This window comes from Xyrauchen texanus, chromosome 45 (genome assembly GCF_025860055.1).
Source record: "Xyrauchen texanus isolate HMW12.3.18 chromosome 45, RBS_HiC_50CHRs, whole genome shotgun sequence".
Lineage (NCBI taxonomy): Eukaryota > Metazoa > Chordata > Actinopteri > Cypriniformes > Catostomidae > Xyrauchen > Xyrauchen texanus.
In genome coordinates, this window is record NC_068320.1 from 3,174,479 (window position 1) to 3,187,144 (window position 12,666).

The 12,666-nt window shown below is 38.9% G+C and overlaps 1 protein-coding gene and 1 long non-coding RNA gene across 2 annotated transcripts in view; one reads left to right on the top strand and one right to left on the bottom strand.

Moving 5' to 3' along the window:
• LOC127637792 (uncharacterized) overlaps positions 1-12,666 on the top strand; it is a 63,835-nt gene that overhangs the window by 16,008 nt on the left and 35,161 nt on the right. Inside the window, exons 8-11 of the long non-coding RNA XR_007969777.1 lie at positions 10,446-10,509; positions 10,757-11,006; positions 11,212-11,468; positions 11,991-12,171. This is a non-coding gene — a long non-coding RNA (uncharacterized LOC127637792). The remainder of the gene's footprint in view (positions 1-10,445; positions 10,510-10,756; positions 11,007-11,211; positions 11,469-11,990; positions 12,172-12,666) is intronic.
• On the bottom strand, positions 10,706-12,154 carry LOC127637790 (uncharacterized). The gene is made up of 3 exons (XM_052119065.1): positions 11,717-12,154; positions 11,250-11,459; positions 10,706-10,948 (listed from the first exon to the last, which is right to left on the bottom strand). The coding sequence occupies exons 1-3, from the start codon at positions 12,152-12,154 to the stop codon at positions 10,721-10,723; spliced, it is 876 nt and encodes a 291-aa protein (XP_051975025.1). The 3' UTR covers positions 10,706-10,720.

Consider the following 12,666-nt stretch of genomic DNA (forward strand, 5'->3'; position numbering starts at 1 on the left):
TGCTAGGCAGTTACCATAGTGATAGTAATCAAGTGTCCTTGCCATCCTGATTGAAATAAGTCAACCCAGAAGTCTCTACGCTTTTCTGATGCAGAGATATGTGATTTGTTACTCGGTTGCTAGGGTAACCCCATCTGGTTGCTAGGCAGTTACCTTAGTGATACTAATGAAGTCTCCTTGCCATCCTGATTGAAATAAATCAACCCAGAAGTTTCTCTGATTTTCTGGTGCAGAGATATAGTTACTGCTAAATGGTTGCTAGGGTACTCTGTTTAGTTGCTAGGGAGTGGCTTGGCAGCTGCCAATCATTAATCTCCAAAGGCTGCTTGTCAGTATGAATGATATAAACCAACTCCCATGCCTCTGTGACATTCAGAATGGAAGATATCCTCTATGGATTTTGGTTGCTAAGGTGCTCGACAATGGTTGCTAGGGAGGGGCTAGGAAGTGTTGAGGTGATTCATGATTGGCTGTTTGCTGCCCCGAGTGAAACGAGACCACCCTTGTGTTTCTATGACACTTCTATCCGGAGATATCCCTTTGATGTCTTTCATTAGAAGTCTATGGGACTTGTTGCTAAGGTGCTCTAAATTGTTGCTAGGGCGTGGCTTGATAGATTCAAAATGATCCTGAGATACTGATTGGTCGTCTGAGTAAAATGAGCCCACCCCATTGTCTCTATGACACTGTGATCCAGAGCTATGTTGAATACAAATCCCAATGCCATTTCATTTCATGGGCCGTCCTACACCATTGTAAGTCAATTGGGGCATTTTTGGGCAGCTCCTGCCCCCAGGGGTGCAACTTTTACCCCATTTTGAGGTATGCTCTTACAGAGCCTGCCAGCCTCTTCAAATGTGGCAAATCACACGCTTCTGCGAAATCCTCGCTCGGAGCTGTGACGCGTCAAAGTTTGTCGCAATGTTAAGTCTATGGGATTTTTCGGCCGCTTTTTGCCCCTGGGGCAATTATCGCACTCCGATCGCTTATAAAAGTCATAGCACACGTGTCCTCAATAGGCCGTTCGATTTGACACCTCATTCGTGGGTGTACGCCAAACGGTGCGGGACGAGTTAGGTGCCGAAGTTTTGTACGGAGATAGAATAATAATAAACTAGATGGGGACATTTCCTGAAGAAAATGTGAGTGGTGCTTGCCGTGGCGAAACTCGTCAAACAGCATGTTGTAACTTGAAAATAACAAAAATTACGGTCATAAATAAATCAACCCAGAAGTCTGTACGATTTTCTGGTGCAGAAATATGTGATTTGTTACTCGGTTGCTAGGGTAAGCCCGTGTGGTTGCTATGCAGTTACCAAGGTAATACAATACATGGCTTCTTTCCATCCTGAGTGAAATAAGTCAACCCGGAAGTCTGTAGTGTTTTGTGGTGCAGAGATATGTGATTTGTTACTCGGTTGCTAGGGTAACCCCATGTGGTTGCTAGGAAGTTTCCATAGTGATACTAATGAAGTCTCCTTGTCATCCTGGTTGAAATAAATCAACCCAGAAGTCTGTACGATTTTGTGGTGCAGAAATATGTGATTTGTTACTCGGTTGCTAGGGTACTATGTGTAGTTGCTAGGGAGTGGCTTGGCAGCTGCCAATCATGAAATTCCAAAGGCTGCTTGTCAGTATGAATGATATAAAGCAACTCCCATGCCTCTGTGACATTCAGAATGGAAGATATCCCTCTATGGATTTTGGTTGCTAAGGTGCTCGACAATGGTTGCTAGGGAGGGGCTAGGAAGTGTTGAGGTGATTCATGTTTGGCTGTTTGCTGCCCCAAGTCAAACGAGACCACCCTTGTGTTTCTATGACACTTCTATCCGGAGATATCCATGTGATCTCTTTCATTAGAAGTCTATGGGACTTGTTGCTAAGGTGCTGTAAATGGTTGCCAAGGCGTGTCTTGATAGCTTTGCAATGATCCTGAGAGACTGATTGGTCATCTGAGTAAAATGAGGCAGGCCCCTTGTCTCTATGACACTGTGATCCAGAGCTATGTTTAATGAAATATCCAGTATTTCATGGGCTGTCCTACACCATTATAAGTCAATTGGGGCATTTTTGGGCAGCTCCTGCCCCCAGGGGTGCAACTTTTACCCCATATTGAGGTATGCTCTTACAGAGCCTGCCAGCCTCTTCAAATGTGGCAAATCACACGCTTTCTACGAAATCCTCGCTTGGAGCTGTGACGTGTCAAAGTTTGTCTCAATGTTAAGTCTATGGGATTTTTCGGCTGCTTTTTTGCCCCTGGGGCAAATACCGTACCTCGATACGCTTATAAAAGTCATAGCACACGTGTCCTCAATAGGCCGTTCGATTTGATACCTCATTCGTGGGTCTACGCCAAACGGTGCGGGACGAGTTAGGTGCCGAAGTTTTGTACGGAGATAGAATAATAATAACTAGATGGGTACATTTCCTGAAGAAAATGTGAGTGGTGCTTGCCGTGGCAAAACTCGTCAAACAGCATGTTGTAACTTGAAAATAACAAAAATTATGGTCATAAATAAACCAACCCAGAAATGTGTACGATGTTCTGGTGCAGAAATATGTGATTTGTTACTCGGTTGCTAGGGTAAGCCCGTGTGGTTGCTATGCAGTTAGCAAGGTAATAGAATACATGGCTCCTTTCCATCCTGAGTGAAATAAGTCAACCCGGAAGTCTGTAGTGTGTTCTGGTGCAGAGATATGTGATATGTTGCTCGGTTGCTAGGGTAACTCCATGTGGTTGCTAGGCAGTTACCATAGTGATACTAATCAAGTCTCCTGGCCATCCTGATTAAAATAAATCAACCCGGAAGTCTCTACGTTTTTGTGATGCAGAGATATGTGATTTTTTACTCGGTTGCTAGGGTAACCCCATCTGGTTGCTAGGCAGATACCATAGTGATACTAATGAAGTGTCCTTGCCATCCTTATTGAAATAAGTCAACCCGGAAGTCTCTACGTTTTTCTGATGCAGAGATATGTGATTTGTTACTCGGTTGCTAGGGTAAGCCCATCTGGTTGCTAGGCAGTTACCATAGTGATACTAATGAAGTCTCCTTGCCATCCTGATTGAAATAAGTCAACCCGGAAGTCTCTATGTTTTTGTGATGCAGAGATATGTGATTTTTTACTCGGTTGCTAGGGTAACCCCATCTGGTTGCTAGGCAGATACCATAGTGATACTAATCAAGTGTCCTTGCCATCCTTATTGAAATAAGTCAACCCGAAGTCTCTACGTTTTCTGATGCAGAGATATGTGATTTGTTACTCGGTTGCTAGGGTAAGCCCATCTGGTTGCTAGGCAGTTACCATAGTGATACTAATGAAGTCTCCTTGCCATCCTGATTGAAATAAGTCAACCCGAAGTCTCTATGTTTTTGTGATGCAGAGATATGTGATTTGTTACTCGGTTGCTAGGGTAAGCCCATCTGGTTGCTAGGCAGTTACCATAGTGATACTAATGAAGTGTCCTTGCCATCCTGATTGAAATAAGTCCAACCCGGAAGTCTCTACGTTTTTCTGATGCAGAGATATGTGATTTGTTACTCGGTTGCTAGGGTAACCCCATCTGGTTGCTAGGCAGTTAACATAGTGATACTTATCAAGTCTCCTTGCCATCCTGATTGAAATAAATCAACCCAGAAGTCTCTCTGATTTTCTGGTGCAGAGATATAGTTACTGCTAAATGGTTGCTAGGGTACTCTGTGTAGTTGCTAGGGAGTGGCTTGGCAGCTGCCAATCATGAATCTCCAAAGGCTGCTTGTCAGTATGAATGATATAAACCAACTCCCATGCCTCTGTGACATTCAGAATGGAAGATATCCCTCTATGGATTTTGGTTGTTAAGGTGCTCGACAATGGTTGCTAGGGAGGGGCTAGGAAGTGTTGAAGTGATGCATGATTGGCTGTTTGCTGTCCCGAGTCAAACGAGACCACCCTTGTGTTTCTATGACACTTCTATCCGGAGATATCCCTTTGATCTTTTTCAATAGAAGTCTATGGGACTTGTTGCTAAGGTGCTCTTAATGGTTGCTAGGGCGTGGCTTGATAGCTTCACAATGATCCAGAGAGACTGATTGGTTGTCTGAGTAAAATGAGCCCACCCCTCGTCTCTATGACACTGTGATCCAGAGCTATGTTCAATACAAATCCCTATGCCTTTTCATTTCATGGGCCGTCCTACACCATTATAAGTCAATTGGGGCATTTTTGGGCAGCTCCTGCCCCCCAGGGGTGCAACTTTTACCCCATATTGAGGTATGCTCTTACAGAGCCTGCCAGCCTCTTCAAATGTGGCAAATCACACGTTTCTACGAAATCCTCGCTTGGAGCTGTGACGCGTCAAAGTTTGTCTCAATGTTAAGTCTATGGGATTTTTTGGCCGCTTTTTTGCCCCTGGGGCAAATACCGTACTCCGATCGCTTATAAAAGTCATAGCACATGTGTCCTCAATAGGCCGTTCGATTTGACACCTCATTCGTGGGTCTACGCCAAACGGTAGTGGGACGAGTTAGGTGCCAAGTTTTGTTAAGAGATATAAAAATAAAAATAAAAATAAAAAGTATAATAAGTATGTGAGATTACAATAGTGATGCTTTGCAAGCACCACTAAAAAGAAGAAAAATAAAAATAAGTATGTGAGATTACAATAGTGATGCTTTGCAAGCACCACTAAAAAAAGAAAAATAAAAATAAAAATAAGTATGTGAGATTACAATAGTGATGCTTTGCAAGCACCACTAATAATAATAACTAGAAAAAGTTCGTCGAGACAAACTTTAAGTTGGCTTGTGAAAGTTTGGACCAGAAAGTTTGAAGAAGTTTAAAGTAGTTTGAAGTTTAAATTAGTTTAAAGTAGTTTATAGTTTAAAGTAGTTTGAAGTTTAAAGTAGTTTATAGTTTAAATGAGTTTAAAGTTTAAATTAGTTTGTAGTTTAAATTAGTTTAAAGTTTAAAGTAGTTTGTAGTTTAAAGTAGTTTCAGGTTTAACTTAGTTGCTAGATAGATAGATAGACACTCAGATAGATAGACAGATAGAGATATAGATAGATAGATATTTACCCTCAGATAGATATATAGATAGATAGAGAGAGAGATAGATATTTACCCTCAGATAGATAGATAGATAGAGAGAGAGATAGATATTTACCCTAAGATAGATAGATAGATAGATAGATATTGACCCTCAAATAGATAGATAGATATTGACCCTCAGATAGATAGATAGATAGATAGATAGACAGACAGATAGATGCTAGCACGTTTTTAGCATTTTTTAGCACTTCGCTAGGCGATGCTAGCATGTGTTAGCATGATGCTAGCACGTTTTTAGCATGTTTTAGCACTTCGCTAGGCGATGCTAGCATGTGTTAGCATGATGCTAGCACGTTTTTAGCATTTTTTAGCACTTCGCTAGGCGAAGCTAGCATGTGTTAGCATGATGCTAGCACGTTTTTAGCATGTTTTAGCACTTCGCTAGGCGATGCTAGCATGTGTTAGCATGATGCTAGCACGTTTTTAGCATGTTTTAGCACTTCGTTAGGTGATGCTAGCATGTGTTAGCATGATGCTAGCACGTTTTTAGCATGTGGCTATGAAGATTTTAGGTCATTACTTTTTGGCTGCTTGATAAAAGTAATCCTCTGAGGGAGAGAGAGAGGGAGAGATGCAGGGCTGACAGGCCCTTTTTGTCTGTGTGTGTGAAAATGTCAGTTGGGATTTAAATTTCTGAACATTCCGCAATGTTAAGTCAATGGGAGTTTTTTCCGAGTTTGATCGTCATTTTTAGGAAAACCGTAAGTCCGATCAGTTAGAAAAGATATAGCAACTCGAGTCAGAACAGTTTGAGTGTCTGAGCCGAGTTTGGAGTATGTGGAGTTAAAGCTCTAGGAGGAGTTAGATATAGAAATTTCACCGCTAAGAAGAATAAGCGGAATAATAATAAGTTTAAGTAGGATTTCAGTAAGTTGGCTTTCACAAGCCAACTTAACTAGAAAAAGTTCGTCGAGACCAACTTTAAGTTGGCTTGTGAAAGTTTGGACCAGAAAGTTTGAAGAAGTTTAAAGTCGTTTGAAGTTTAAATTAGTTTAAAGTAGTTTATAGTTTAAAGTAGTTTGAAGTTTAAAGTAGTTTATAGTTTAAATGAGTTTAAAGTTTAAAGTAGTTTGTAGTTTAAAGTCGTTTAAAGTTTAACTTAGTTGCTAGATAGATAGATAGATATATAGATAGATAGATAGATAGATAGATAGATAGATAGACACAGATAGATAGATAGATAGATATTTACCCTCAGATAGATAGATAGATAGATAGAGAGAGAGATAGATATTTACCCTCAGATAGATAGATAGATAGATAGATAGATAGATAGATAGATAGATATTGACCCTCAAATAGATAGATAGATAGATATTGACCCTCAGTTAGCATGATGCTAACACGTTTTTAGCATGTTTTAAGCACTTCGCTAGGCAATGCTAGCATGTGTTAGCATGATGCTAACGACGCTTTATCATGTTTTAGCAATTCGCTAGATGATGCTAGCATGTGTTAAGCATGATGCTAACACGCTTTTAGCATATTTTAGCACTTCGTTAGGCGATGCTAACATGTGTTAAGCATGATGGTATCACGCTTTTAGAATTTTTAAGCACTTCGCTAGACAATGCTAAGCATGTGTTACCATGATGCTAACACGCTTTCAGCATGTTTTCACACTTCGCTAGGCGATGTTAGCATGTGTTAAGCATGATGCTAAGCACGCTTTTAGCATGTTTTAGCACTTCGCTAGGCGATGCTAAGCATGTGTTAACATGATGCTAAGACGCTTTTAGCATTTTTTAGCACTTCGCTAGGCGATGCTAGCATGTGTTAGCATGATGCTAGCGACGTTTTAGCATGTTTTAGACGCCGCTAGGCGATGCTAAGCATGTGTTAGCATGATGCTATGACGCTTTTAGACGCTTTTAGCATTTTTTAGCACTCGCTAGGCGTCATGCTAGACGCTTTTAGCATGTTTTAGCCCTTCAGCTAGGCGATGCTAGCTTGTGTTAAGCATGATGCTAAGCACGCTTTTAGCATGTTTTAGCACTTCGGCTAGGCGTATTTTAGCATGATGCTAGCACATTTTTAGCTTGTTTTAACACTTAGCTAGTCAATGCTAGCATGTGTTAAGCATGATGCTAGCATGTTTTTAGCATGTTTTAGCGTGTGGCTATGAAGATTTTAGGTCATTACTTTTTGGCTGCTTGATAAAATAAATCCTCTGAGGAGAGAGAGAGGGAGAGATGCAGGGCTGACAGGCCCTTTTTGTCTGTGTGTGTGAAAATGTCAGTTGAGATTTAAATTTCTGAACATTCCGCAATGTTAAGTCAATGGGAGTTTTTCCGAGTTTGATCGTCATTTTTAGGAAAACCGTAAGTCCGATCAGTTAGAAAAGATATAGCAACTTCGAGTCAGAACAGTTTGAGTGTCTGTGCCGAGTTTGGAGTATGTGGAGTTAAAGCTCTAGGAGGAGATAGATATAGAAATTTCACCGCTAAGAAGAATCGGAATAATAACTAGAAAAAGTTCGTCGAGACAAACTTTAAGTTGGCTTGTGAAAGTTTGGACCAGAAAGTTTGAAGTTTAAATTAGTCTAAAGTTTAAATTAGTCTAAAGTTTAAAGTAGTTTGAAGTTTAAAGTAGTTTGAAGTTTAAAGTAGTTTATAGTTTAAATTAGTTTAAAGTTTAAATTAGTTTAAAGTTTAAATTAGTCTAAAGTTTAAATTAGTCTAAAGTTTAAATGAGTTTAAAGTTTAAATTAGTTTAAAGTTTAAAGTAGTTTGTAGTTTAAAGTAGTTAAAAGTTTAACTTAGTTGCTAGATAGATAGATAGATAGATAGACAGACACTCAGATAGATAGATAGAGAGATAGATAGATATTTACCCTCAGATAGATATAGATAGATAGATATTTACCCTCAGATAGATAGATAGATAGATAGATATTGACCCTCAAATAGATAGATAGATATTGACCCTCAAATAGATAGATAGATATTGACCCTCAGATAGATAGATAGATAGATAGATAGATAGATAGATAGATAGATAGACAGACAGATAGATGCTAGCACGCTTTTAGCATTTTTTAGTACTTCGCTAGGTGATGCTAGCATGTGTTAGCATGATGCTAGCACGCTTTTAGCATGATTTAACACTCGCTAGGCGATGCTAACATGTGTTAGCATGATGCTACGTTGTTTTTAGCATGTTTTGGCACTCGCTAGGCGATGCTAACATGTGTTAGCATGATGCTAAGACGCTTTTAGCATGTTTTAACACTTCGCTAGGCGTATGCTAAGACGCTTTTAGCATTTTTTAGCACTCGCTAGGCGATGCTAACATGATGCTAACACGCTTTTAGCATGTTTTAAGCACTCGCTAGGCGATGCTAGCATGTGTTAGCATGATGCTAGCGACGCTTTTAGCATTTTTTAAGCACTTCGCTAGGCGATGTTAGCATGTGTTAACATGATGCTAAGACGCTTTTAGCATTTTTTAGCACTTCGCTAGGCGATGCTAAGCATGTGTTAGCATGATGCTAGCGACGCTTTTAGCATGTTTTAACACTTCGGCTAGGCGATGCTAGCATGTGTTAGCATGATGCTAGCACGCTTTTAGCATTTTTTAGCACTTCGCTAGGCGTATGCTAGACGTTTTTAGCATGTTTTAACACTTCGCTAGGCGATGCTAGCATGTGTTAGCATGATGCTAAGACGCTTTTAGCATGTTTTAGCACTTCGCTAGGCGATGCTAGCATGTGTTAACATGATGCTAAGCATGTTTTTAGCATTTTTAGCACTTCGCTAGGCGATGCTAAGACGCTTTTAGCATGTTTTAGCCCTTCGCTAGGCGATGCTAGCTTGTGTTAAGCATGATGCTAGCACGCTTTTAGCATGTTTTAGCACTTCGCTAGGCAATTTTAGCATGATGCTAGCACATTTTTAGCTTGTTTTAACACTCGCTAGTCAATGCTAGCATGTGTTAGCATGATGCTAGCATGTTTTAGCGTGTGGCTATGAAGATTTTAGGTCATTACTTTTGGCTGCTTGATAAATAAATCCTCTGAGGGAGAGAGAGAGGAGAGATGCAGGGCTGACAGGCCCTTTTTGTCTGTGTGTGTGAAAATGTCAGTTGGGATTTAAATTTCTGAACATTCCGCAATGTTAAGTCAATGGGAGTTTTTTCCGAGTTTGATCGTCATTTTTAGGAAAACCGTAAGTCCGATCAGTTAGAAAAGATATAGCAACTCGAGTCAGAACAGTTTGAGTGTCTGAGCCGAGTTTGGAGTATGTGGAGTTAAAGCTCTAGGAGGAGTTAGAGTTGTAAATTTTTGACAGAATAATAATAAGTTTAAATAGGATTTCAGTAAGTTGGCTCTTACAAGCCAACTTAATAATAATAAGTTTAAATAGGATTTCAGTAAGTTGGCTTTCACAAGCCAACTTAATAATAATAAGTTTAAATAGGATTTCAGTAAGTTGGCTTTCACAAGCCAACTTAATAAGTTTAAGTAGGATTTCAGTAAGTTGGCTCTCACAAGCCAACTTAATAATAATAAGTTTAAATAGAATTTCAGTAAGTTGGCTCTCACAAGCCAACTTAATAATAAGTATGTGAGATTACATTAGTGGTGCTTGCAAAGCATCACTATTAAGTATGTGAGATTACAATAGTGATGCTTTGCAAGCACCACTAACTAGATTAAAAAGTTTGAGTACAAACTTTAAGTTGGCTTGTGAAAGTTTGGACCAGAAAGTTTGAAGAAGTTTAAAGTAGTTTGAAGTTTAAATTAGTTTAAAGTAGCTTATAGTTTAAAGTAGTTTGAAGTTTATATTAGTTTAAATTAGTTTAAAGTAGTTTGAAGTTTAAAGTAGTTTGAAGTTTAAAGTAGTTTGAAGTTTAAAGTAGTTTGAAGTAGTTTGAAGTTTATATTAGTTTAAATTAGTTTAAAGTAGCTTATAGTTTAAAGTAGTTTGAAGTTTATATTAGTTTAAAGTAGTTTTAAAGTAGTTTGAAGTTTAAAGTAGTTTGAAGTTTAAAGTAGTTTGAAGTAGTTATGTAATTTTATTAAACATGTATGTAATTTTACTCCTAAATTGGAAAAACCCGATTCTAAAACTCCATAGAAAAATCTCGAGGGAACCAGAGGGGTAGGAATTTTAATTTCATACCTGTACCACGTTGTCCTGAGTCGGGAAACACTGGATCACGATGTGATTAAAAGTGCAAGCTTCACTTTTAAACAATCAGGATAGGATTAATATTTTACAGGGACTACATCCTGTTACATGCATGACAAATGTATGAGTTTGTTGATATCTCAATTAATGTATTTTGCATTATATTTGTGTAATTTCACACTTGTTGTAAGATTGTAACTTTCTGTTTCAATTCTCCCACAGTGTTGCATTCAAATGGATGACAAAGGTCCACGAATTTCTCGATCATTACATTGCATCACAACAGGTAAGCAAAACAGTGTTACTTTTCTGCAGGTAATTAGAGGGTATGCATTATTGTCAAAAATATACGGATGATAGGGAAGACAACACTTTGAAACATGTGAAATTGTATTTTATTTTGGAACAAACTATATAAACTAAACAAGAACAATTAAATAATTTTCTCAGAACACAAACAAATTAAATAAATTAAGAAAAATGGTTGAGGGAGCAGGCTATTCTGCTGAGCTCTCCCTCTCGCGGATCTGCAGGACCCGTCTGTTAAGGTGCTTCAGCACAAGTTTCATTGGCAGTCTGTCGATGATGTCGTCTGGGTTGCCAGAGAAGACGGTTGACGGCACAATGAATACCTCCGACTCACTGCTGAGGAATGTGCAGGTGTCGTTGACCTCAGAGACACCAATGATGTCTACCTCAGTTTCCTCAACCTGGCCCTCAGGGATCTGTGGAAACAAACCAGTGTGGGAAATGTCAGTGTATTAGTACTAAAAACACCTCACTGTAAGTGTTTCTTTTTGTACAATTTTGCTTTCTGTACATTAAATTCTTGTTTATTGACCTGTTGTATTAGAAAACACACTTGCAATTCTAGCCTATTATCAGATTACAGTCATGCTGATATTCTGAACAGTTATGCTTTTGTTCATGTGATATTTATTAATTGAAATGTAGGTTTACATCTCCAAAAACGTTTCCTCTGTTTCAGTGTAAACTATGGCAGCAGTAGTGTTGTGCATTATGTACCTGCACAGACGTGTAGGCCGAGGACTGGAATTTCCTCTGGCCGTTCTTAAAAATGCAGGGACGAAGGTGTGTGAGCACCACCTCGTCACCCACGTAGAGGTCCGTCAGCGCCTCATCCCTCCACAGCGACACGTCAAAGGCCTTTCCTCCACACTGGAGCCGCATGTCCAGAATGGGGACGTTGGTTCTAGTCATCCTCGTGCCACACAACTGGAAAAAGTAAATTTATGGATGAATATAATACAGTTCTGTTTCTTAGTTATGTTCCTGGAGTTCCACAATTGCACATTTTGAATTGTTCTTTTATTTATTCAATTTGTTAATTACACGATCATTATCACTTTATCACTGTTTTTTCGGGTTTTTTTAGGCAACTTGTAACTGGATGATGAGGAGGTAATGATGTTAATTTAGTACATTATATTAGATACTGCAAAAAGTATTAGACGGATAGAAAATATACATACTTCTATGATCTTTCCCTGGAGGCTGAGGTATCCACCCTGAGAGAAGATGTCCTGTTCTTCCCCACTCATCAGTGGGGAAGCCGGACACAGGGCATGTTTGGCCTGCATCATTGCCTCCTCTGTGATCTCCATTGGAACTGTTTTGAATTTCAGGGTTCCAGGACCCACAAACAAATGTATCTGTCCGTATGCATTTGATATAGTGTGTTTTTGGTGTACATAGCTCACCCCCTCCTCAAACTCCGGGGTAAAGCCATCTTTTTTATTTAAATAGGTTTTTGACCCGTCAGAAAGGGCACTCAAACACTGCGTTTTAAATCTTCCAATATCTATTTTCCGTCCCTTGGTGAAGCTCTGGGCTCGCTGGCTCAACTTGGTTGCAACACACTTGCAAGTCAAAAATGCAGTTGGAGTTGTTGGAGTTGTTGGAGTTGCCATGCTGAAGACAGAGGAAGGTACATGTAAAAACTCTGGCAAATATTATTTAATTTGTTGTTTGTTTTATTCATAAAATTAAAGTCAAAGCAATATTTTGAAGGAAATTGTGTTAAGTTTCGAAGGAATGGTTCACCCAAAAATAAAACAATATTTTCTCCCTTCTCTGAGGAGGTTCTGACTGAACTTCATAAAAATCATGAATTTAATTAGAAATAAGTGGATAAATTACTAATTATTATTATTATTATTATTATTATTATTATTATTATTACTACCCCTTCTCTCAGTAAAAGTGGATAATGTTTAGTTATTAAAGGGTAACTAAACCCTAAAACAACTTTTTTGTTAGTTATTGATCTGTAAAACTGGGGGTTTATTACTGCTGTTCATTGATTCTAGTCAATTTTAACATTTTGGGGTATAACATGTTTTAATTCTACAATATATGCTGTAAACACGCTTATGTGCTGCCCTCTTCAGGTTGAAGAGTGGCTACTGCAGTTGAATTTTCC

Coding starts and splice junctions, on each gene's coding strand:
- LOC127637790 (XM_052119065.1), bottom strand. CDS start 12,154: ATGGCAACTCCAACAACTCCAACAACTCCAACTGCATTTTTGACTTGC. Junction 11,460..11,716: donor TCCAGGGAAAGATCATAGAA/GTATGTATATTT, acceptor TACTTTTTCCAG/TTGTGTGGCACGAGGATGAC. Junction 10,949..11,249: donor CGGCCTACACGTCTGTGCAG/GTACATAATGCA, acceptor TTGTTTCCACAG/ATCCCTGAGGGCCAGGTTGA.